This window comes from Gopherus flavomarginatus, chromosome 9 (genome assembly GCF_025201925.1).
Source record: "Gopherus flavomarginatus isolate rGopFla2 chromosome 9, rGopFla2.mat.asm, whole genome shotgun sequence".
Lineage (NCBI taxonomy): Eukaryota > Metazoa > Chordata > Testudines > Testudinidae > Gopherus > Gopherus flavomarginatus.
Window position 1 is genome coordinate 88,541,446 of NC_066625.1, and position 25,244 is coordinate 88,566,689.

The following is a 25,244-nucleotide window of genomic DNA, read 5'->3' on the forward strand; positions in this document are numbered from 1 at the left end:
CATCACCTGGACCCTTCCCATCCCCGTACCCCTCCCCCATCACCTGGACCCCTCCCATCCCTGTACCCCGCCCGGTCCTCTCCCCACCCTTCTGCCCCCCCGGCTGGCTCGGGCTGGGGGCTGTTGCATTGCGGTGTAGGGGGCCCGGACCCCCGCGAGCGGGGAGAGCCGCAGAGCCCCGACTCCCGCCCGGCCGCGGGGGTCCCGCCCGCCAGAGCCAGTGGGGGGGAGGGACAAAATGGCGCCGTGTGATTCAAACGCAGCGCGGGGCGTGCGGGGCGGGGTCCCGGCGGGGTTCACTGCGCCTGCGCCCGGAGTTACAAGATGGCGGACAGTGCGGAACTAAAGGTAAAGCGCAGCTTCAATTCCCTGCGCGATTCCCGCTCCTCGCCCCGCTCGGGTCGCCCGCGCCGCCGGGGCCGGGACCCTCTGCAGCGCCGGGCTCGGCGGGGGGCGAGCGGCTCCCGGGCCCTGCCTGCTCCTGGGGAGGCTGCTGCCACCGCACCCTCCTAGCAACAGGGGCTTGAGGGGCCAGTCTGCCGGGGGGAGCGGTCCTTCGCCCCCGCCCGGCTAGAGCTGCTCCCGCCCCCAGCGCGGGGGGGCTGCCTTTCCCCTCCCCCATCTGCCGCCTCAGCAGCTGCCTTCTGCCTGCGCACACCCCCCCCGCCTGTCCCCGCAGCCCGCTCCTCTCAGGGTAGCGGGGTGGGGAGCTTCCCCTCCCGCGCCCCTCGGCAGGGCTGAGCCACAGGCGGGGGGATCTGCCCTTTGCCCCTGGCCCGGTCAGCGCTCCCCCTCCCCAGCTACCCTCGGCCTCCCCCGGCTCCCCTCTTATCGGCCCTGCCCTGCTCCTCCCCTCCCTGGCCAGGCCAGATTGAGGGGGGCTGACTTTGACCCCCAGCCCTCTCAGCTGCTGCCCTCCCTCAGCGGCCGGGGTGGGGGGACACCCGAGCCCCAGAGACCGTGCCCCCTAAGCCTTCCCTGGGCTGGGGGGGGTCTCCACTGACTGGGATGAGGAGGAAGCGGGGGCTCCCCTCACCCAGGATTAGTATGTCAGCCCCAGCCCCCAGGCTCCACACTGCATCGTGGGGGAGCGGGGGCGGAGTGTGTTGTTGTAATCACATTGGTTCCATGCTCCCGCTGCGACCTCCCCCTCCCCCAAACACATGCAGTGTCTGAAGGGGGTAACTTACCCCTGCACCCCAAGTATCCAGCTTCCAATGGGGAGGAGAGGGAGCCCGTTTAGTGCTGTATGAAGCACTACAGAATGGGAGAGAGGGGCTCTGCCTCAGGAAATAAACACAAGTGGTGGTGGTGGCGTGTAGTAAGTTGGTTGTATTTTCCTGGAGGGTTTGCACAGCTAGAATGCAAATAAAAAGGCTAAAGAGAACCAAGTGAGTGATTTAGTGGTGATTACAGGAGGAGGGTGCCTCTCTCTCTTTCAAGTATCAGAGGGGTAGCCGTGTTAGGCTGTATCCACAAAAACAATGAGGAGTCTGGTGGCAACTTAAAGACTAACAGATTTATTTGGGCATAAGCTTTCATGGGTAAAACCCCCCACTTCTTCAGATGCATGGAGTGAAAATTACAGATACAGGCAGAAATACTCTTTCAGTGTCTCACTGGGGAGGGAGGAGGCTTGCCAGTGCCTCAGATCCTCGTCTTCATGCTCACCCTTCCCCCATCCCTGAGCACTCAGAAAAGTTTTTAAATGGACCCCTATGGAGAGATACTTTACTTAGTACAAGAGGGGGAGGGAATCTGGGGGATTGAGTTGCTATGTATGTTATGATGAGGCTGGAAAGGGAACTGTCCTTTAATATCCCTGAATTGACAGCCTCCCTTGCTTTATAATTAAAGTCCCAAATTGCTCTCAGAAAAGGAGGGATAGAAGGAAACCGAGATAGTGGGTGTTCCCTCTCTTTAAGAGAGGAAAGAACTTGGAGAAAATAAACAAGGTCTTGTTTACTCCTTCTCATAAGCCAAGAACTAGGGGTCACCAAATGAAATGAATAGGCAGCAGGTTTAAAATGAACAAAAGGAAGTATTTCTTCACACAGTGCACAGTCAGCCTGTGGAATTCTTTGCCAGAGAATGTTGTGAAGGCCAAGACTATAACAGGGTTTAAAAAAGAACTAGGTAAATTCATGAAGGGATAGGTCCATCAGTGGCTATTAGCAAGGATGGACAGGGATGCAAAACCATGCTCTGAAGTGTCCCTAGCCTCTGTTTGCCAGAAGCTGGGAATGGGTGACAGGGGATGGATCACCTGATGATTACCTGTTCTGTTCATTCTCTCTGGGACACCTGACATTGGCCAATGTCGGAACTCTCAGCTAGATGGACCATTGGTCTGATCCAGTGTAGCTGTTCTTATGAGAGAACCTTTACTCTCTCCCCTCACTTAGATGTGCCTGTCTCTGATAACTTGAATAAAGGACATTATTTAAATGAGAGTTTTAAAGTCTTATTAGAATGCATATTTGCAACCAATCTTTTGAGAGAGATTTCTGAAAAATCTTCAAAATGAATCCTAAAATGAGATACTTGGTATGGGTGGATCCTCTCACAACCCCAGTGCTGTGGTAGGTCAGAGATCATCATAGGTTTGAGGAGACAGTATAACTTTATTTGTACAATACAGCCAACCTGATATTTGTAATAGTAACAAAAGAGAGAAACCAAGCACTTTGTTCACAAACTTAGTCCATTTTTTGTATTACAATTTTTCTCAAAAGCTGCTTGCTGTTCATTCTGACTCTTTAAAATAAAAGTAATGTGCGAATAACTTTGAGGATCAAAATGGAAATCTTATATGTTATGGAATGTATATGTATTTGTTTTTCCCTTTTCTTTCCTCCAACCCCTATGCATTTCTGATCAGCATGAAGCATCATGAGGTCCACACTAAGAGGTTTTAGAGTATATAACATGTAATGTTTATTATATGTTTGAGGGAATTCCGTTTCCTTAAAATGTCTGTCTTTTCCCACTTAGTGTTTTGTTTTTGGGTATATGACCCAAATACATATACTATATGTATACGTAATTGTAGGAACTGTCAGGTTGTCAAGAGGTGTTTTTTTTTTTTTTTAAACATTAGGTGTCTGTTCAGGAAGGTGATTAGCTCCTTTGGGGTCTGTGTATGCAATGATGGCAATTCTTTGTGCGTGTCGAAGATGAATGAATCCTGTTAATAACCTCCACTGCTTGTTTTCAGGGGGATCTTGCTGGTGATATTGCATGAGACCTTAGGAAGCACCCCCCCCCCCCACAAATTATGCAGTCTACATAATACTAAAGATAAAAGGTTGAAGTTTGTTTTCTCTGCTTAACTACTTAATTCATCTTAGCATAGAAAATACAGGAGTGCATGTTGCTGACTAACTCGAACAACAGTGGGCTTGGTTGATATGTTTAGTAGTAAATGTGAATATTTTTTAGGTTGGTTGATTTGGATGGATTGAAAAATTTGCCAGCCAGCCAGAAACTGATACTCACATTTTATTTTGGATGGGTGAGAGGTGGCAGGGAAGTGGGAGGGAGGACTAGGATATCTCAAAGGTCTGATAAATTTGACGCTCCCATCCGAGCCTCCTGAGACTGTTTTTGGAGAGATGGAAGGGATGTTGTTTTGGCTGCTGAAAGAAAGGGTGGGAGGACTTTCCTACTCTTTCTTCCCTAGCTTCCCAGTTGCTGTCAGCATAGGGCTGTATTTGTATTCATTATTCTTCCCCATCTCCTGTCTTCTGTGTCTATTTTTGCCTTTCTCTCTCTCCTGTTTGTTGGCCTTTTCCCATGCCAGCCTCTTCTGCCGCAGTTCATTGCTTTCCCAACCAGCAGCAGAAAGAAATTGAGAAGATTCTTTTCAGTTTCACTGCTGCCATAAGGGTTCTGAATGATAACTGTGAAACTGACTAGTGGCTTGTTAATTTCACTCTGATGCTGGTTAGGAAGGCCAGACCTGAGAGGGCAACACTGTATTGGTGTACATTTGCAAGATTACATTTGTAGCCATAAGGGTTAATGTTGTAATTTATAAACAACACCATCATATAGTCTTTACAAATTGAAGGGTCTGGGGCTCCCTGTTCGCCATAGAAAGCTTTCCACCTGCCAAGGTCAAATACATTTTTTTCAGGCTCTATTTTCCCCTGTTCATCTTTTTCTTTGCATGTTGTGAAACAAGAAACATCAGGTGATGTCAGATCTATTTACTGAGTTAAGGGTAGATTACACCTTGGGTTGTAACCCTCCTGAGAAATCCTATTATTTAAAATGCTGTATGGAGCAAATCTTTACAGGAAGTGTGTTAACAGTAAGGTGTCATGTGTTATGTTTGAATTTAGGTGAAATAAATATATTAAGTAATAATATACCCCAAGAAAACAGTTTTCCTCATCCTAGGTTTGAAGTTAAAAGGGGATTTACTTGAATGAAAACTCTCAACCAGAATTTAAGACACAAATTAAAATTTCTGTTTGCAAAGTCAACAATGAGTTCCTTTAACATTTTATTTTTCTCGGGCAAAATTTTTGTCCTTTTCTCTCATCCACAGACCAATTAAAGGACTGCTGTCAACATGAAATCTAGTAAACTTAAACAAAACTCCAACTTAAGTAGTTGCAAGGTATCTGCCTCTGAGCATCTCCTACCAATTTTTATCTTGTTTGTGTGAAGGATCTACAGAATTATACAGAGAAAACAGTGACTTCAATTAAATATTTGGCAGTACTATATGTATAAAGTAAAATTGGAAAAAAATTAAAACTATTTTTTCTCAGTCACTTTTACTTGTAATAGGTACAATTTTTAGACAAAAGTGTAAAGCATACATTGATGTCCTTTTTCCTAACTAAGATGTAAAAGACTGAAATATTCTACATGACTTGACCATTTTTGTGGTGCTAGGAAAAACATTCATATAACATCAAATGTCTTTTGCAGATCTTGGGCATAGGATTGCCATATTTCTTGATGTATTAAAAGTTCTGAATAAATGGAACCAATATTTTGTTTTAATCCCTTCTCTGTGAAACATGGCTTTTGAAAGTCTGTTCTAGTCTGTTTTACTTCCCTAACTCTAAGAAGAGATGTGTATGAATTTTCCTATTCTTATTCCCCGCCCCCATCTCCCAAACAACTGCATGCAGACTCTAATTTATCTCAAGGTAGGCTATTTAAAGCTCTTTTTAATTGGAGGATGTATACTTGGGTGATTAAACCTTTCCTTCAGTATTTCTTCCATCTCTTTGAATTGGTTATTAGATTGTTCTGATCCTTGCCTGGTACTCGAGTCTTTTGGTAACCGTTACACAGTTTTGGATAATCAGTTGTTATACAGAGATCAAAGAATAAAAAAGAAAAGCTTGTATTTTAGTATTGTCTGTCTTGATGTTGTCCTAAGAAGCTGGTTTGGAAAGCACATGCTGGGAGGTTTCCTCCTTTGTTCTCTCTCATTTTTAAAAAGTGCCTTTGGGTATTGAACAGATCCCTGGTGTGTTTCTTGATGGATACTTCTTTTTAAAACCAGAAATTGTGAACGGAGAGTTATAATAAAATACATAATAGCATTAGCACAAAAAATTGAGCGGGTACAAACTGATTTACAAAAATTCAAATAGGAAATACTCTTTTGCTACATGTAGGAAAGCTGTTATAATGGGGACACATTCGTAGCATAGCTTTCAGGTAGTAATAATAATGATAGATGGGTTTCCTAGTAGGGGAAGTGCTGTATGGAAGTTAAGTTAAATTGCATTGTCAGTGCTAATAAAAATAAGCTACCTATTTCAATGTTTGATTAGAATTTTATGTACAGAATGTCTTTATGACTGGCATCTTTACTTAATCCTTTTATATTTTGGCTTGCACACTTCTGTGCTTTTAAGTTTGTCTTTCTCACTTGTGAGTCAATAGATCACATTATTTTCATACTGTACTTAATTTTGCCAACATCAGTAATGTTTTCCAGTGTGTATTGAACTGGGTATCTTTCTTTAAGCTTTTACTCACACTGGAACTGCAAAGATCAAATGAATAAAATGGGCGGCTGTGCATCGTTGTTCCACTGTATAAGTCCACCCACAGCATTTCATTATATTGCATACATATAATGTGCACATATTTGTGAAGTATTCAGACTTCAGTAGAGGCCACCCTAAAGTATTTTCAGAGAGGTATATTATTAGATTCCAAGGGCAGAAGGGACTGTTGTGATCGTATAGCCTCACCTCCTGTGTAACAGGCCAAAGAAGCTGCCCAAAATAATTCCTAACGCATACCTTAAAAAAAAAAAAATATCCTTGTGATGGAGAATCCACCACAACCCTTCATAAATTGTTCAAGGGGTTAGAAACAGAATTTTTATTCATGGACTTTTGAGGGAAGGAGGAGGAAAGGTGTAGGAGCCGATCATTATTTATAGTAGTTTAATAAATGCGGAGAGTTATTTTTTTGCATGAAACTTCTAATTTATTTCTCTTTTGATTGTACAGTCAAGATATCAGGTGCTATGGTAATACAAATCATATGATTATTAAAAGATTGGAAGGTTTTTAAAAAGTACAGGTAAAGGATATCTCAGTTAGCCTTACTCTATGGGTCGGGGTAGCCAATTATTTTTTGTCAAGGTCCAAATTTCTTCGTCAAGGTATCGTCAAGGTCCATACAGAGCAACAATAACAATAATAAATAAATAAAAGGATACTGCCATCTGTTCGAAAGTGTCTGGAGGTTCGGGTCTGGCCCATGGTCTGCCTATTGACTACCCCTGCTCTAGGCTGATTTCCCCCTTCCCTGACAGAGAGAGGTTCCAACTTATTTGGCCATTTGTGAGAAAAGTTGTGGGACAGACATGTCAAGGAATCTTTTTAAAAGGGTATCCCATAAAGCAGGATGTATACGCAACAAACAGATACTATTCCTCTTCATTCTTAGCAAAAACAGCTATTTGTTAGTCTTTTAATTTGATTTGTGTGATGTGAACTCTGACCTCCCTTTATGTGAAGCATGAAGATAAGTGCAAACTTGTCACAACTGTGTTTGGCATGGTTGTTTTAGCCCCTGTAACCTGTTCTTATTGAGTCCAACATTTTGATTAATATTTTCCTTAGCACCAAACCCTCAAATTTTTCAACAATTGAGGTTTAAGTATTTTGTGTAATTATTTTGAAATACCCTCATCCCTTCCATTCCCTCTGAGTTGTTGGCCTCTCCATTTCCTTAAGTATGTCTAGTAATCCCTGTTGATTGCAATAATGCTTATAAGTCCATAGCAGAAACTACTTTTCATGCTGTGAACCAAGGACTTCAAAAGGGTAATTTTTTGGGGTAGAGAAAGCACTGTGGAAGTTGGGATCACCCAAGATCCCAGAGGTTTGTGACTGAAGTGGGTTCAGCACTTTACTTTACTTTCACCTCAAAATACTGGTATTCAGCCCTTTGGCTCTGTTTGTAGGCAGAATTTTTTTCTGTACTTAAACTTGTATCAGAAGTGCCTGTGTGTCTCTTTTGGCTGTTACTGCTGCGCTTCGGGTGTTGTGGCTCCAATGCAAGACACTGAGGTGCCTTTCTGATTGAAGGCTCCTCTATATCTGGGTGTATAGACGGGAATCAAGGCCTTATGAGAACTACAAGACTGATGCAGAGTGTAAATGTGGTTTTGTCTCATAAGGCTGCCACTGTGTACCTGCTATACCTTTCATACCTCAAATGCCTGACCTACTGCTGTTCATTGTGAGTAGGAACCTTGATTCTGATTTTTGTAGACATCTGAATTTTAACCAAAGAGAAACTTTCCTTTTGGGAAAGTGCATTGTTTGGCTGGCTGCTTTGACACGTGCCTGCACAGTGGAACCCTAAAGAATCCTCTTGATAAAACTCAGAATTTGCCTCTGACTCTCAACGGTTACAATTCTCAACAGTTGTCTACTTTTGGAATTTCAGTCATCTTCATCAGTCGACATAAATTAGTCTTTTTTGGCTCTCATGCTTAAATATAATGACTGCTAAAACACTTGATTAATGCAGAGTTTAGGTTGTCTAGTGCTGTCTCAGAACATACAGGATGCTAAACTTAAACCTTTGAAAACAAACAAAGAAAAATACAGTTTAAGGCAATGTCTCCCATGGCATGTCTCCACACAACTTTCATTCTGTCCCCCTTGACCTGGCAATAAGAACTTGGATCAAATCAAACCTGCCCTATTCCTAACAAAATCAGCCATGTTCTGTGTTGTGACTGACCCATTTCTAGGTCCTGATTCCTCCTGATATGCTCTTGCTAATCCTCCTTGTGTCAGCTGTAGCTCTGTTGATCCAAGCATTGTTGTAGCAAGCTGCTGTATCTTGCCCTGCCAAGTGAGAGGTGCAGATAGAGGAAGCCAGTATACCTATTTTCTGGGCTGCCATGCAAGAGGTGTGATTAGATGATTGGCTCTAAAACCTAAGCCTCTTAGCTTTAAAATTTAAGAATGCATGAAAGAGTCTTGTAAATGTCTGAAGAGTTTCAAGGCTGCTAGAATGGTTCCACTGTCTCCTCCAGAAGCAGACATTCTTCTAGGTATGGGAATGTAAGCGTTTCATGTTGTTCTAACATTTGCATGTTCTTTGCCCATCCAGCTCGACATTTGCACTAACATTCATATACTGCTGTGCATCCTCTATTCTGCACTGTTTACTCCTGGGGGAATTTTGCACCATTGCACATATGCAGAATTCATGTCCCCTGCAGATTTCTTTGCTTCCCCACAGAAAAATGGCTTTCCGACAGGGAATCAAAGGGAAGCTGCAAGAGCAGTCACGCACCATTCGCTAGTGGCGCAGGTACATCATTTCAGGCACCTGGAGCAGCCGGTGGAGAGGTAAATCACCTCAGGGCTGGGGACACCTAAACCACTGGCTCTTACCCGAGCCGGGATCAGCTGCTAGTCCTGGCTCAGCTGGTGACAGGAGAGGATGGGACTGTGCGCAGAATTTTAAAAGTTTTTGGCAAAGAATTTTTGATATTTTGACATAGAATCTGGGGGGAGGTTCTACCAGTCTACTTGCACACATCAGAGGGTACCACAAGGCTCAGTTAGGGAACCAAAAGTGATGTCTCAGGGAACCCTTAGGCCAAGGATGAACAGGTATTAACATCTGGCAAGTCTTTAGGGGTTTGTTTGGAGTAAGTGAAGTGATCGAGTGGGAGTTGGGCTTAGCTAGCTTGTGTTCACTTGGCCCATCCTAAATGTGACTTTTATCCTAGGCCTCCACATGCTCTGAAAGGACACAGTTTTGTTTTCTCTGACAGATGAGTTGGGGCAGAGTAAAGATTGCATGCGGGCATGGTGTGGGAGACATCACCTTAATTCTCCTTCTTGGTTTTCAGAGGTTTAAGTTTAGCCACCTTCCATGTTCTTAACACATACGAGGCAAGGCTAGACAACCTTAACTCTGCATTAATGAAGCTTTGTTTTTTGCAGTGAATTTCCGTTTTTTTCTCTGAGGCAGTGGCGGTAGTGAAGGGAGCATGACTGAGGGACACGGAAATTTCTGGACACATCACTTATCTGTCAGGTATGCCTTCCTGGCCCCACCATGCCCCTGCCAAGAGGAAGGAAGGTGATACCCGATGGGCTGTGAGGAGTTTATCTGCCAGGAGGAGACAGCGAGGGAGAGGGGAGATGACTCATCGCTAGGCTTGGCAGAATTTGATTTTTAAATTTTTTTTAAATAATTTTTGCTGGATGATGATTTAATTTTAAATCTTTTTTCTATTTTTATCTTTAAATTTTCACAGTTGCAGGAAATTGGGGGGGGACAGACAATTTAATGACAGTAGATGTTCAGATTAAAAAAGTTAGCTTTGAAACTTAAAACACAAAGTATCAACATCATGCTAAAATATAGAAAATAAATATCCCTAAATCAAGCTTTTAGTTATCAAGCGATATATTTCTTACTTTCTCTAGCTGTGAATTTCAATTATCAATGGAAATATCCTTTTGGTCAGTGTGTGTGTGTGTGGGGTGAAATCCATGTTTATCAACAGTTTTGCAGATTAAAAATGTAATCCTTCCGAGCCTGCTCCTAGCCCTTACTCCATTTTTGGCTGGTGTGTGAGAAGGGCTGCAGTACACCTTTCTGCAGAATGGGAGACTCACAGAGGTATAAAGTATTTCATTCATCTCAGTAGAGGTTCTCCCCCATCCCCTGATCTCATCACTGAATATCTGTTCCAAGCTCCCAGCACAGACCTGATCCCTCGTGCCTAGCAGGAGTTCAGTGAGCCTCTCCTGTCACAGAACTGATTTGTCCTTGCTGGGTCCTCTTGTGTTAGCTTCTCTGGTGTCATTTTCAATGTGGTAGCTAGTCATACTCAGGACGCTGCCCCACATCACTGTGTCACATGCCATACTAGCTACCAGACTCAAGGGTGAGACTTGGGCAGATGCATTGGGCATGCAGTTGTGGGATGCTGAACTTCCTCAGAGTTGCCCACATTACTCAGGCTTCCAAATGGAGTCCAGTTGTGGCCCTAGATACCAAAAAAAGATGGGTGGAGAGCACTAATATGCAAAACAGGCAAATCTCCTGATGAGGATTTGAACTCAAAGGACTTTCAGTTCAAGGGGCAGTACCTGTTTTCACCTATAACACTGTGTATCATGCATAAAGAGTTCTGTAAGAAACAATAGCTCGTAGAGGGATAGGAAGAGTTCTGTAGTGTAATACAGAAATATTTCAAAACTGGTACTATTGAATAGCTGAACTCAGGGTCATGCGTCTGACGAAGTGGGCATTCACCCATGAAAGCTCATGCTCCAATACATCTGTTAGTCTATAAGCTGCCACAGGACTCTTTGTTGCTTGATATAAGAAAGTCAGCCATGCAAAGAAAGGTTGATAAATCTGAGTTTTAGAAGCAGTTTGCTTTTTTTTGGGTAGGGAGGGGGCCTGTATCTCAGGAACAATGAGGAGTCCAGTGGCACCTTAAAGACTAACAGATTTATTTGAGCATAAGCTTTCATGGATAAAAAACCACTTTTTCAGATGCATAGAGTAAAAATTACAGATACAGGCATCAATATACTGGCAAATGAAGAGGCGGGAATTACCTTACAAGTGGAGAACCAGTGTTAAGGCCAATTCAGTCAGGGTGGATGTGGTCCATTCTCAGTCATTGATGATGAGGTGTCAATACCAAGAGAGGGAAAATTGCTTTTGTAGTGAGCCAGCCACTCCCAGTCCCTCTTCAGGCCCAAATTAATGGTGTGAAGTTTTTACCCATGAAAGTTTATGCCCAAATAAATCTTAGTCTTTAAGGTGCCACTGGACTCCTGGTTTTTGTGGATACAGACTAATGGGGCTACCCCTCTCATACTTGTGTGTCAGGAATTTCTTGACCACGTGACTCCAAATTTTATCCCGCAGAATCTATCCTTGTTGTGGCATGCCAGTTTTCAAAACAGTCGTCTTACACATGTAGATTATAGAGCACTTTGAGCAAATCTTTCTGTTTAGGAGACAATTTTTTAGTCTTAATTTGGAGACTTACAACTGCTGCCTTATAACACAGCCTGCACTTCTGGCAGTATTTCCTGAAGAAGCTCTTTTACAGTCCCAGCAGAAAGGAGTCTGAGTAGTACTGTGCATACCAGACGTTCTCAGAAATCAGCTGAGGGCAGGATTTGTATTCAGTCTTTGGGTAGTGCAAGGGCTACTGTTTGCTTCCTGGGGTGTAAGTGTTTTTTTTTTTTTTTTTACAGTGAGCTAGCCAACACATTAAAATCCTAGTGTAGGTTGGCAAGTTGTAGTTTTATCTCACTGTAGCTAATCAAGGTGATACTTCAACTCAACCGGTATTATTGAGGTAAAACTACAGCCTGTCCTGTCACTGCTAGGGTTTTAATGTGTTAGCTGACCCATTGAAGAATAGGTGTGTATTTACCTAATACTGACCTGGCCCACATACGTGTGTTAGGGATTGAGCTCCTTTACATGGCTGACACAGTGCACGGCACCTGGTTCAAGATGCCCAGTCTCACAGTACATTTGTGATGGGATGCCCTGGATGAGTTGTCAGCAGTGGGGAGCAAAGCTAGAATCTCTGGATCTAAAACCATGCGACTCTGCTGTTGGAGTTAAAGATCCAAGTTTGTTAGCTAATAAGGCCCAGCCACCATTAGAGTGGGACAGAGCGCATTAGTCCTGAGACATGTCTTTCTTCACCCCACCTCTCCACCCCTTAATCTGATCTCTCCCTCTGAGAGTCCAAGGTCTGGTCAGCATTGAAGGTCCCTTCCTGCTCTCTTTTCCTCCAGCCCATCTTCTGAGGTGGCGGATGGGCCCTCTTCTCAAAAAGGATACCCTTCCTTAAAAACAGTCTCTGACCCCGTTGGTCATGTACCTACACTGGGTAATTCCAATCCCAGCCAAGAGAGTCCCATGTCAAGAAATCCATTGTCCCCCGAGGTGGGCCAGTGGAGAATCAGTTGATGGCTCTTGAGGATACTCTCATTGGTGATCCTCACTGGGGTGTCCTACACTCTTCTGTGGGAGAGCAGTGTCTGGAATAGACTGACCTTGCCAGATTGACGTTGACTTTTCAACACTGAACGCAAAAGGGCAGTTAGCACCCATAATGGGAGATTGTACAAAAGTGGAAATCACAAAACAAAATAGAGTTCCCAGTTTGATGGAGACCTGTCCCTTTCTTTCACACACATCCCATTCTGTCACACAATGTACTGAGGTCAAATTCAATTGGGTAATCTCAATTTTGTCCAGATCAGTGTCACAATCTGTGCCACAGAAATGTGCAAAAATGTTATATGGATGGGAAAAATGTACTGGCCAGTCCTCCCTATGCACTGTATCTCAGGAATCCCTTGATGAAATGATCCCAAATTTGTACCAGCAGCTCTATCCCAGCCTCTGATGAGAAATAGCAGTTTCCAGGACTACTTGAGTATGCTTGTAGATTCTTGAGCCTTTTGAAAAATTGGCTGAATCTGAATCTCTGTTTGTCCTCTAACGGTGCATTGCTAGCACTCCATGATTCTGTCATGCAGAGGAAAGTTTAATTCTAGAAGTTTTCATTGGAATAAAAACAAAACACGTTTTATCCTAGCTTTTGTGAAACCTTGGAACTTAGGTTGACCTGGCAGCATCTCTTCAATTAATCTGCTGAAGCATCTTGCTGATAGTTCACAAAAAGCTATCAGAAGATGCTTCAATTTCAGTTTTGTTGCAGGCATTTCAAATAGGGACCCCTATAGTTGAGATTTCATAAGTGTTTTCATTCTAAGGGGTTATTTTCAATTGATTGTAACTTCAGTCTTTTTTTAAAATTGTTTTCTGGCTGAAATTTGAGATACTTTTCTCAGTTTTAGAGTAAAAATTTTCTGAACACTTGAGTCAATTGTTCTGCAGTTTTGGAGAAGTGGTGAAAGAAAAAAATACTTTTTATTTTAAACAGTTCAAGTACATTGGTAAAAGATGGTAGCAACTTGAAATTTGTCAGAGTTAGGCATATCCGATTTGGGGACTTCTGGTGCTCTGGTTAAAGCTAGTGTTTTATCAAAACTATAAGAGTATATACTTCATGCATGCACACTGGCTTTTGTAATCTTTTAGTGCCATGCTAACTTTCTATTATTTTTGCACATGCATGTGTAGCTTCGGAAAGTTTAATAGACAGTGCTGTGTCTTACGGGTTAGTGAAGGTGTTTGGGAAAGAGGCAGGACTCAAAGGGAACTAATTGAATGTTAAAAAGTTCATAGTATTTAATACAGAAATGCATTATAAAAATGCTCAAGTCACAAAGTGAAGGACTTGAGCAGGAAGTGACAGAGTGAAGATTGCTTGTGCTATCTTTATTTATCCCCTTGTGCTTATGATATGCTTTTTATCTCCTTCAGGACTGTCACTTTCTGTTTGCACCTGAGTAGTGTTGTGTGGTGAATTGGTTTAAGTCCAGAGCATCATTGTTTTAATCACAGTGAAAGGTGAATGTGACAGCAGCTTACTGTAAGAGGATGAATGGACTTGTGGCAACAGAAACCCAGGAGATTTGAGTTCTGTTCCTCTCTCTGCCACAGTCTCCCTGTGTGATCTTGCGCTAGTCACTTCATTTCTCTGTGCCTCAGTTCTGCATATGTGTAATAGGGCTGTTGTGGGGATAAATTCATTAATGTGTGTGTGTCACTAGCTAATACTTCGATGATCACTCTGGAAAGATTTATTAAATGAGAAATCCTTATTCAGTGCAGGATTTCGATATGTACGACAAATGAAGTAAGGGCCATACACTTAACAATAAATGTGAGAAGAAATACTGAACAGCTGTTTCATTCACTGAGTACCATCCATCTTGTGCTCTGAATGAGGCAGGGATCTGGGATGTTAAAAATAGCATGTGATAGTAGAAAAAGGCTTACTTACAAGGGACCGAGTTAAAAAAAAGTTGCACAAGGCATCATAACTTCCTAATTTCCTGAGTGCCTTACTTTGCACCCTTCACATTTTTGTAAAGTAGTTTTTGTACTTTCTCTTTTCTATGGAAAACTTGACCAAATAGCTTTGATGTTGAACTATGACCTGTTAGACTGCTATTTTTGTAGCAGTCATTAGTGTGGCTAAAGCAGAGCTAAATGCAATATCGATTCCAGGGGTGGGAAAACTATGGCCCGCGGGCAGGATCCATCCCTCCAGCTGTTATAATCCAGCCCTCAAGCTGGCGCTGGGGAGTGTGGTCTGGAGCTTGCCCCGCTCAGGTACTCCAGCCAGGGAGCAGGGTTGGGAACCACTCCATGTGGCTCCAGGAAACAGGGTCGGGGGCCACACCATGGCTCTCTATGATATTCCCCTCTAGTGTTACCTGGACTGGTGATCTGCTAGGTCACCCCAATCCTCAACTCTGGGAGCCAACCTTACCCTGCTCTACTGTGAGATCCCCCACTCCTGGGCTGTTCATGCACAGCCTGTGGCATGTAAGCTGCTCTTTGGATTGTGCAACCGAATGACGCTAGCCAAAATCTCCGATCCCAGACACAACCTTAGGAACCTCCGTTTTGTAGTGTCCAGTTATGCCTACTGGATGCTGCAAGCTTATGAGAGTTCATCAATTTAACAAAGAAATTTAACAAAGTGAGTCTCTGACATGCTTCAAACCAGATGTACTGCTTCAGGTAGAAAAACAAATTTATTAATTACAAAGAGATTTTAAGTGATTATAAGTCAAAGCACAATAAGTCAGATTTGGTCAAATGAAATAAAAGCAAAACACATTCTAAGCTGAATTTAACACTTTCAGTTCCCTTACAAACTTAGATGCTTCTCACCAGAGGCTGACTGGTTGCTCTTCAGCCAGGCTGTTCCCCTTTGATCAGCACTTCAGTCACTTGGTGGTAATGTTAAATGGAGGTGGAAGAGAGAGGACGAGCATGGCAAATGTCTCTCCCTTTTATCATGTTCTTTCTTCCCTCTTGGCTTTGCCATCCCCCTCCCCTTCAGTGTCAGGTGAGCATTACCTCATCGCTGTCCCAAACTGACCAAAGGAAGTGGGGCTGACTCACTCAAGAGTCCAGCAGACCCTTTGTTGCCTAGGCCAGTGTCCTTCCTTTGAGACTGGGATGGGTTTGTTACATACATGCCCTGATGAGGTGTGAACTGCCTCTCTGTTCTTGGAGAGTTTTTGCCTAGGCTTGCTTTAAGCCATGAGGACACATAACTAACGTTACTATAACAACAATGCTCAGTACATCATGAACCTTCTGAAGGCACCCCACATGACAGACTTTGCTTTAGATAGCACACAATCTTATTATAAGGATGAACATGAGAGTGTAGGGTGTTCCCATGAGGTACAGAAGGTCACTTCCCCTCACCCCCGTCTCCTACACGTAGGGGCACCCAAGGGCCTCCACTCTCCAATGGGAGCTGCAGGGGCAGTGCCTGCGGGTGGGACAGTGTGCAGAGCCATCTGGTCATGCTTCTGCATAGAAGCCAGAGAAGGGACATGCTGCTGCTTCCAGGAGCCACTTGAGGTAAGTGCTCCCCGGAGCCTGCACCCTTTTCCACACCCCTGCCCCAGCCCAGAGCACCCTCCTTCATCCCAAACCCCTCATCTCCACCCCCACTCCAGAGCCTGCATCCCAAGCTGAAACCCTCACCTCCCCCTGCGCCCCACTCCCCAGCCCAGAGCCCCCTCCTTCACCTATAACTTCTCATTTCTGGTCCCACCCTGGAGCTTGCACCCCCAACCAGCGCCCTCACCTCCTCCCACACCCCAACCCCAATTTTGTGAGCATTCATGGCCCGCTATGCAATTTCTATTCCCAGATGTGGTCCTCAAGCCAAAAAGTTTGCCCATCCCTGATCTATTCTGTAGTCTGTTTTTAGTGATTTTTAACTTGTGTATTTTAAATTTGGCATATAAATTTTTAGCTAGAATGCAGAGTTTATTTCCATTGGGTGGAAAATAAGTTAAATTAAGGTAATCTTTTCTTTTTATTATGAAATAAATGTAGTGTTTGAAGGAGAGAATGAGGGAGTACCAGATTAATGGTGCTGAGAAGTGATATACTCCCTCTTCCTGCAGAACAGCTAACCCTAATTTAGAACAACCATCTTTATGGGCATTGTCTGTAGTGGGGGGTGGGGTAGGGAATGCATGAACATGTACATAACATTAAATGTGATTTTTGTTTTGGGATTAACCATGACCACTTAATGTTTTTTTATTTTTTTTAATACAACACAACTGTCTTTGTCCTCTCTAAGGCAAAATCATATTTAAAGCTGTTACATTAGTTAATATACTACACTTTCCTATTATAGACAAGACCTAAGATGAGAGGATGATTCAGGCCTTACCCCCTACTGAGGCAGCCAGCAAATGAGAGCAGAGACCATGTGAATACATGAAATAAATGTCTGGTATATTTTTCAAGTCCTTGTAGGCACCAAGTACTTGAAAAATATACTAGACGCTTGCTACTCAGAGAGGCTGATACATAAGATGTCAAAGGCATCCACAAGGCCCGGGGAGGGGGAAACGCTCTTCAGTCAGAAGCCCCTCACCCCCAGCTGAGATTCTTACCCGGTTTCTGTCTATGGACCTTGCGCAGGGAAGGGAATACATCTTCTGTTCCATTCAGTGGCTGATTGGTCTCTGATAAATTTGAAGTCTGCTTTCTTTCCTTCCTCCCCCTACCTTTGGATACTGGAAAGGAGAAGGATCTCTAGGCTCTTCAGCCCTTATACTCCCTTCAACCCAAAGTCTTCTGTTTTTTTGGAGAAAGGAAGGGGGCGGTGGAGAAACTAATACTGTGCTAGCTACTATGAAAGTGTTGGGTCACCACTACACTTCCTACGCCTCAGTTTCTCTTCTTAACCTCTCTCTTGCCTAGTATATAGATGTAATTGCCCTATTGCTGCACATCCTGTTTTCAAGTATCCACAGAAGGAAATTGGCATGATTCTTGACAGTTTCACTGCTGCCTTAAATAGTTGAATAGCAATCATAGAAGTGACCAGTGTCTTGTTAATTTTAGTAAATGGGAAATCTGTGCGCAGTGCCAAAAGCTTTGGAGTTGTCTGCAGACTTTCATTTCACTGCCTTGATTTACTTTTGGTTTGGAGGTTTTTTTGCAACTAAGGGTGAAGCAAAGACTTATGACTAGTGATTTTTGAGTGCCTGAATTTTAGAGGATTGATGCTTAGCACTTTGTTAAAATCAAGGCCTTTTAAGGTATATCAAGTTGGTCATTCAAAATCACTTTTTAAAATTTTGGCTTAAAATTGTCACTGAAGGAAGAGCATAAACTGCATAAATTGATGGCGTAGTCCTTTTTCTCTCTCTCACCAAAAACATTTTTTCCTCCCAACAGTTGTGGGTAGTGTAACTATGCCTCAGTGGGCCAAAACTGAGGATGCCAAATTCAGGACAAACTGCTGAGAAATAGGGCAGATGCACCCTAAGACTCCTGGCTAATCCCCCATAGGATATACCAAACCAGCAACAAAAGTAAACTTCTACTTCACCACACTGGCTAAAAAGCAGTCATAAAAGCAGTTTCCTTAGGCATTCCAGTCTTCATATTACACTGAAAACACTAGACTTAGAGATGAGTGGTTCTTTAAAACCAATATTTTCAAATAAAAGTTTCTTCTGATCCCAAAGAACTGGATCCAAGTCAATATATAACTTAGATCTTACCCAAAAATCATGCTGATGCCAGTCTTTTAGCATCTAAAATCTAAAAGTTTATTCATAAAAAGAAAGAAAGTTGAGAATTAAAATTGGTTAAAGGAATTAAATACATACAATAATTGCAAAGTTCTTGGTTCAGGCATGTAGCAGTGATGGAATAAATTGCTGGCTTAAGTCAAGTCTCTGGCTGCTTTCAAATCATTGGAAGGTCCTCAATTCCTTGGTTAGAATGCTTCCATTAATATAAGTTCATAGTCCAGAGGCTGGAGCAGAAAAGAGGCAAAATGGAAGGGTTTCCAGGGCCTTTTATATCTTCTGCCATGTGGAGGGAACCCATTATTTCAAACAAAGCCTTCAGCACAGCTAGTGGAAAATTATAGGTGATAAGATAGTGTTTGGAGTCAGATGGGCAAGTCACATATCAAGCATGAAGATGTGGACACAGTAGAAGCTATTACGTATACTTCACACAGCATGTTTGCAGGACAGTCCATTCAGTGTAGATGGGCGTCTCCCATGGTCCATTGTCCGTTAAGTGTTTCTTAATGAGCCATTTAATTTCCTTGTTTAATTTAAATAGTCCCTCCAAGATGTGCTGGCTAACTACCTTGTGGGCGTTACCCCAGGAGCAAACATTTGAAATCCAGATATAGAGCCAATATTGATAACCTCAAATACCAAAAATGATATATGCATACAGATAGCATAATCATAACCAGCCGATCATAATCTTTTTGTAAACATCTTACGTGCCACAGTTTGTATAAGATTTGTTGCAAATATGTAACAGTGGTTGCAACAATGATCTATATGGTAATATTTTAATCAGATAACATCACAGATAGGTGGCTCCCCAACCCCAAGCCCACTGGGAATTGTACTGATTACCAACAGATCTTGTAAACACTGAAATGACTGATAGTGCCCAGTGCCGATCATTTTGAACTAGATTTGAATAAGTGACCTAGAAGCGAAAGGGTCTTGCATCCACTTACCAAATCTATTTTATGCTAATATTTAATACTGGAATATTTAAATACATTTTGTTTTTTGGCTCAAAATCAGACATGAGAAGTTGTGATTTTTTTTTAAAATTGTGTTACATGTTGATATAGTAAAAACAGGAGCATTTGGAAAACTGGATGGCATGGCTATGACATTTGGGACCTTAATATTATGGATATTGGGTAAAATGCAGTGTATTATGCTAACAACATGGAAGTGTGTAGATATGAATAATGTTAAACATTGAAAGGGCTGGTGATGATGGCAGCGACGTTGGAGGACATGGAATGACAGAGAGGTGTGAGTCGCTGTTACTTTCACTCTGAAAGTGTAATAGATGACTGGGAAACAACTTGGTCTTGGGGCCTGGACACTTTCTAGCAGTTAGTGAGGGAGTGGTGTTGAGAAAGGGTAGAGACCACAACAGTATGTTACTGAATCAGGACCATGCTGGTGTCCTGTCCTCCTGCTGTCCTCAGTTATCTCTGGGCTAAAACCTGAAATCAGCTTTGAGACCAACAGTGAAAATTGACATTTAACATCCTTGGGGTTAGTCTTATTATGTGCTTATATTCTGGCACTTTTGCTCTTTTTAGAACTGTGATCTTTCCAAATAAGAATACATCTGAATGAGACTCCTGCCTATGAGTGTCTGGATCCATGTACATCCTTGGTAACAGTCATTACAAAGTCAGTAAAAAGGTTTTTGTTTTAGGTTTGTTTCCTGAAAGTTATGTTTTCAAAGGATCAATTCTAAAATTCAATATTTTATTTAAAACATTGGTAATTAGTACATAGTTCATTAGTGCTCCTGTAATTAAAGACTGTATCATAATGCAAGAGGGTGGCGGGGACCTAGAACCATAATTCTGTCCTTTCTTAACTTTTGAGTGCTTGATTTTGCACCTATAATGTCTTTTTAATGGAGAGTTTGTCTTGGGTGCCTAACATCCTATTTGCTTTGGGAAAAAAACAAATTCCATTGTGTGGCATCATACTGGCTTTAATGTGATTCATCAGCTTGGTTGGAACCTTTAGATCCACAATGCAAACCTCTGCCACTTGAGCTAATGGAGGAGGATAACATGTTACTGCTGTGTGGACCAGCACTAGCAGGATCCACAGTGGGCTTCACAGATATATGCTAATAGCAGAGAAACGGCCAGACTCAGAATTCCTGAGTTCTGTTCTAGGCTCTGTAGGGGACTATGCTCTAGAGGGTGTAGATTCTTCTACGTCCCCTCCCCGCCCAAGCATATCACTCTGCCCTGTCTCCTTCAACCTGTCCCAGTCCTTGCTCTTCCTTACCTAGCCAGTCCCAGTCTCCACACCTCAGGCTTCTCATCACAGTCCAGCCTCCTCCTCCCACTCACTGGCCCAGTCTCCTTGCCTAGCTAGTCCCAAATCCGTGCCCTCCGTTGCCCCAGCTCCTTGTCTGAAATCTCTCTCGTTCCCTACTTTGGCCTCAGTAGTGAAACCACAAATGTAATTTTGAGTCATCCCAAGGAAGTGAATGTCAAAAAATATTTTCATCATGTTGTATATTGTACCCAAACTAAAACACTTCGCATATGTTTTTTAAAAAAGATACGTTAGAAAAATCTGTTCCACCTTATAAAGATAGGTATTTTAAAAAATGTTACATGTTTGAAAAGGGGTAGCTGTTTAAATGGCTTAATTAGAGGTAACTTACCATGCTTCTTGGAGATCAGAATTAGTAGTGACTTGATTGCTCCCCTCTTCACCCCTCCCCCCCTTGGATTGTCTCATTTGAATAGCTATGTCTTTACTAGTGTGGCTGTTGTTGTGTGTATTACATCTTTGTATGGTGGAACTGGCTTCTTTTCATTTAAAATATTTAGAAATCACTGTTTTTATTTGTGTAGTTTTCTGCTTTGCAAGAACAGGTCCTATTGATGAATAAAACAATAGGTCTTGCATTTATCTTTTTTGAAATGACTCTTTGAATAACCTTTGATTTAAAGGAATACTGACAACTTAAAATATAGTCAATTTTAATAAAGAATTTTAAAAGTGGTTACTGATACTACACCTGTTCTGCCCCTGAGTCTCCTTGCCAATTTTTATACATTTTTAAAAAAATTCTTAAATAGTTTTTTTCCCCCTCCTCTCCTGTTTTGTGAAAAACCCAAGGGAAATTGACTATACAGATGAAACAGAAACTAACACTAGACAGTGCTGTCAAATGATTAATTATAGTAATCTTCCTTGTGACAAAAGTAGTCAAACTTATTTATTTTTAAGCGAAGAGCGAGGTTGTCCCTAGGGAATATTTTGCCTGTTGGAGGCTCCACGTTCATACAGTGGAAACACTGAGAATGGTGTAAACAGTAATGTACTAAGGGCTGTAATATTAAAGAAAAATGCTTCTCTGTTTCATACAAGATATACATGCTTGGGCAATGCACCCTCTTCCCCCGTCCCCCAAGGTTAATTGACTCTAATACTGTGTGGATACTGTAGTAATGGTACTTTGAGCACAGTCTCAAATAATCTCCTACATCTGGCAAGGTGAGTGAAAGTTCTTGTAAGATCAGTTGTGGCAAGGTGAGTGAAAGTTCTTGTAAGATCAGTTGTGTATTTCTAGCCCATAGTACTTGGTTCTGCCTTAACAAAGCACTTGGGTATGTCCATACTTGGTGCTATCCCAATTAATTCCATATGTGGGCACCCTTATTCTGGAATAGTTAATCAGACAGAGCTCCATGTGCAGACAAGCCTTTGACAAATTAGAAACATTCCCTTTTGTATCCCTATTGGTGAAATCACAGGGAGAGGGAATTCATATTTCAGAGGGAGATCTTGTGAACAGAGATGCCACAAAGCCAGAAAACAGTTTTGTCACTTATTTTCTTTTGGGGCTGATAGCAGCGAAGGAAATGGAACATCTGTTTGCTCATGTCTGTCACCCACCAGGGTATAGGCATGGTTACATTGTGGGGGTGTGGCTTCAGAATGCAATTCAGTATCTAGCATTGACATGAACTTTAGATACTGAGCTGTAAACAGAAACTTGTATAGATATCTCAAGTAATGAATGACAGTGCAGTCTGCTGCTATCTCCTATGGCATTGCCTGGGAATTTGTGACCATGGAGTGCAAAGTCGGATATTGCAAACTTTAGGTACCTTTTGGTGTGTCTTATCCTCTTTCTAGCTGTTTGCACAATTTAAACTTTTATTAAATTACTGTTGTTTCATTCCATTTCATGGTAAACAGTAAAAAAAATTCAGTATCATGCTCTGATTTGTGAAGGATAGAAAAGTGTATACTCTTCAGGATATGAAGAACTGATCGCTTTGCAGCTCTCAAAAGTAAAAGAAAATATTTTTAAAAAGATGTTGATTTTTTCTTTAACTTGAAGGGGCATAAACATCTGTGCTACGGAAACAAACTTGTTTACTCAAAACACAAACACTTAATTCGGCCGACAAGGATGAAGAGTGGGATGTGTCTATTGAAGTTTGAAGAGGTTTAAATGACTGCTACCAAAACCAAGTAGCAACAAAACTGAGTGCAAAGATTGGCTTTACCTTGAATTGCTTTAATTCTTGCACTTAAGATATTCCACAAACAACTTCCGACTGTCCTCTCATTCCCTCCCTCAACACAGTATGAGTACATTAATTAAATTCCACTTGCATTCTATTTCAGTATAAGAAATCTTAGTCCATCTTTTCTTTTAAAAATTGACTTGGATATATATCTTCTGCACTAAATGATACTTACAAAATAAAAGCACAGCTTCCATCTCTAGCCAATGCTGTAGTCAAGAGTTCTGGCTAAAGTGGCACCTCGTTTCATATATGGGATTTCTTGTTCTGCAAATCACAGTTTAATACTTATTGCTGTGTATTTGGGCATTAATTTTTTAGGTTTGCAGAAGCTTAAATCTGGACATCAAAAGGTGGAAAAATGGCTGCTTGTCTTTTTGCTGCATTGTGATTTGTAAAAGCTAACACTTTGATACTTTTTGCTGGTTATACTAGAAGGGAAAATGGGATAGACAAAAGTTTGAATTTTGAATGCTCCATTGATGACTGGGCTACTAGTCGGCTTGATTTCACAGATGACATGGAATAGTTTCCGCATGTTATCCTTTGAAATACAGTAATTTGGTCAAGGTCCAACCAGTTGTGTTTGTAACCCTAGGTAGACTCTAGTGAGTCTTGTCACACATGAATTAAAACCGTCCCATCAACCAGCTAGAGGGCTTATTACAAATGCTCTTACCCTTGACTAAAAAACCAAATTTGTCTGATAATTACCCTATCCCAAATCCTTGAAAGCATGTCTTTATTACCTTCCTCATTCATCTTTACCCATAAAAGCTTTCTTGACACTGACACACACACTATTGCATATAAAAAAACTGTTAAATTAGTTTTTTGTAAGTACTTGTTTTTAGCATTATATTAATGAATAGCACTGTAAAACAAGTCCCATCTGCAAGACTAAATACACTGGGGAAAATTAAGCTCAAACGCCCTGGGAAGAAAATTTGAGTTTCCTACAAATAAAATAAAGGATACAACCTTTGCACTACCACACCCAGCCACTAGCAGGACTCAGGAGGGAGTGCCCCTGTCTCAGGTTTCTTAAGTTGGGCATTTTGGATAACTAGAAATTGCTATCAAGTATCAGGGGGTAGCCATGTTAGTCTGTATTCACAAAAACAACAAGGAGTCCGGTGGCACCTTAAAGACTAACAGATTTATTTGGGCATAAACTTATGCCCAAATAAATCTGTTAGTCTTTAAGGTGCCACCGGACTCCTTGTTGTTTTTTATAGAAATTCCTAGTGACACTTGAAAAATCTTGGCCTTAAACCACCACCTACACAGATAAGTTGGGTATTTTCATTTGTTTATTTTGATTTATTTTGTTTTGTTAAGTTTGTTGGCCAAACTACCAAAAAAAAAAAGAGAGGTTGAGGCTATTCCTTTACTATCCACACTCCAGTAATATATTGACAATGATGTACTCTCATGACATCTTGGAATTTTCACTAGCTGCTGAGTCTGTTATAAACAAGATCACAGGTTCTAAACATCAAATACAGCTCATTTCTGTGACCTTAAAACAAAATGATGGGAGTTAATCTATAATAAATCAGTAAGCCACTGTGCAAGAAAGATGATTTTTCTATTCTTAGATGTCCAAGAAGAATTTTTAATAACTCTGAAGTGCTAAAACGGTTTTTTGAACTGATATATTAAAGCATTTTCAGTGGTATTATTAGCAAGAAAACTGACAGGTGTTGTGTGAGAATATTATACAGTAAATGGTATCTGACTTTTGAAGCTGAATGTCATACTTTTGCCACTGGAGTGAGAAGCATAGCATTAGCAAATCAGAGCCATGAACTGGGTGGTGGTACATGTCAGCTGCTTAAGGTGACTGATCTAGAAGAGAGAGAACTAGCACACTGGATCAATCCTAGTTCAATTTTTTCCTTGCAGTTGCAGTGTGTTGAAATCACTTGGATAGCGGATTATTTTTAACAATAAAATAAGGTTACCTGAAACTTTTTATTTGCAAAAGGAACCAATAAATAAATGCGTTTGTTCAAAATGAATGATTATGAACTGTTCTTTTCAGGGCAGAAATAAATAAAATAAGGTTTTCCTCAGGTAAGGATGATACATCATCATCTGTGTATTGCAGGAACATCTGATTGGCACCTACTTATTATTTTAGGGATGTCAATCGATTGAAAATTTTTTTATCATGGTTAATCGTGCTGTTAAACCATAATAGAATATTTACGTGCCAGATGTACTAAAGATTCATATGTCCCATGATGCTTCAACCACCATTCCAGAGGACATGCATCCATGCTGGTGATGAGTTCTGCTCGATAACAATCCAAAGCAGTGCAGACTGATGCATGTTCATTTTCATCATGAGTCAGATGCCACCATCAGAAGGTTGATTTTCTTTTTTGGTGGTTGGGGTTCTGTAGTTTCGACATCAGAGTGTTGCTCTTTTAAGACGTCTGAAAGCATGCTCCGCATC

General features: G+C 41.7%; 1 protein-coding gene across 1 annotated transcript in view; it reads left to right on the forward strand.

Annotated features, from left to right (window-relative positions):
- The first annotated feature begins 300 nt into the window (after positions 1-300).
- Positions 301-25,244, forward strand: part of PIAS1 (protein inhibitor of activated STAT 1) — a 78,568-nt gene continuing 53,624 nt past the window's right edge. Inside the window, exons 1-3 of the mRNA XM_050967564.1 lie at positions 301-348; positions 3,218-3,307; positions 4,556-4,627. Of these exons, the coding sequence (XP_050823521.1) occupies positions 4,580-4,627 (48 nt within the window). The 5' untranslated portion in view covers positions 301-348; positions 3,218-3,307; positions 4,556-4,579. The remainder of the gene's footprint in view (positions 349-3,217; positions 3,308-4,555; positions 4,628-25,244) is intronic.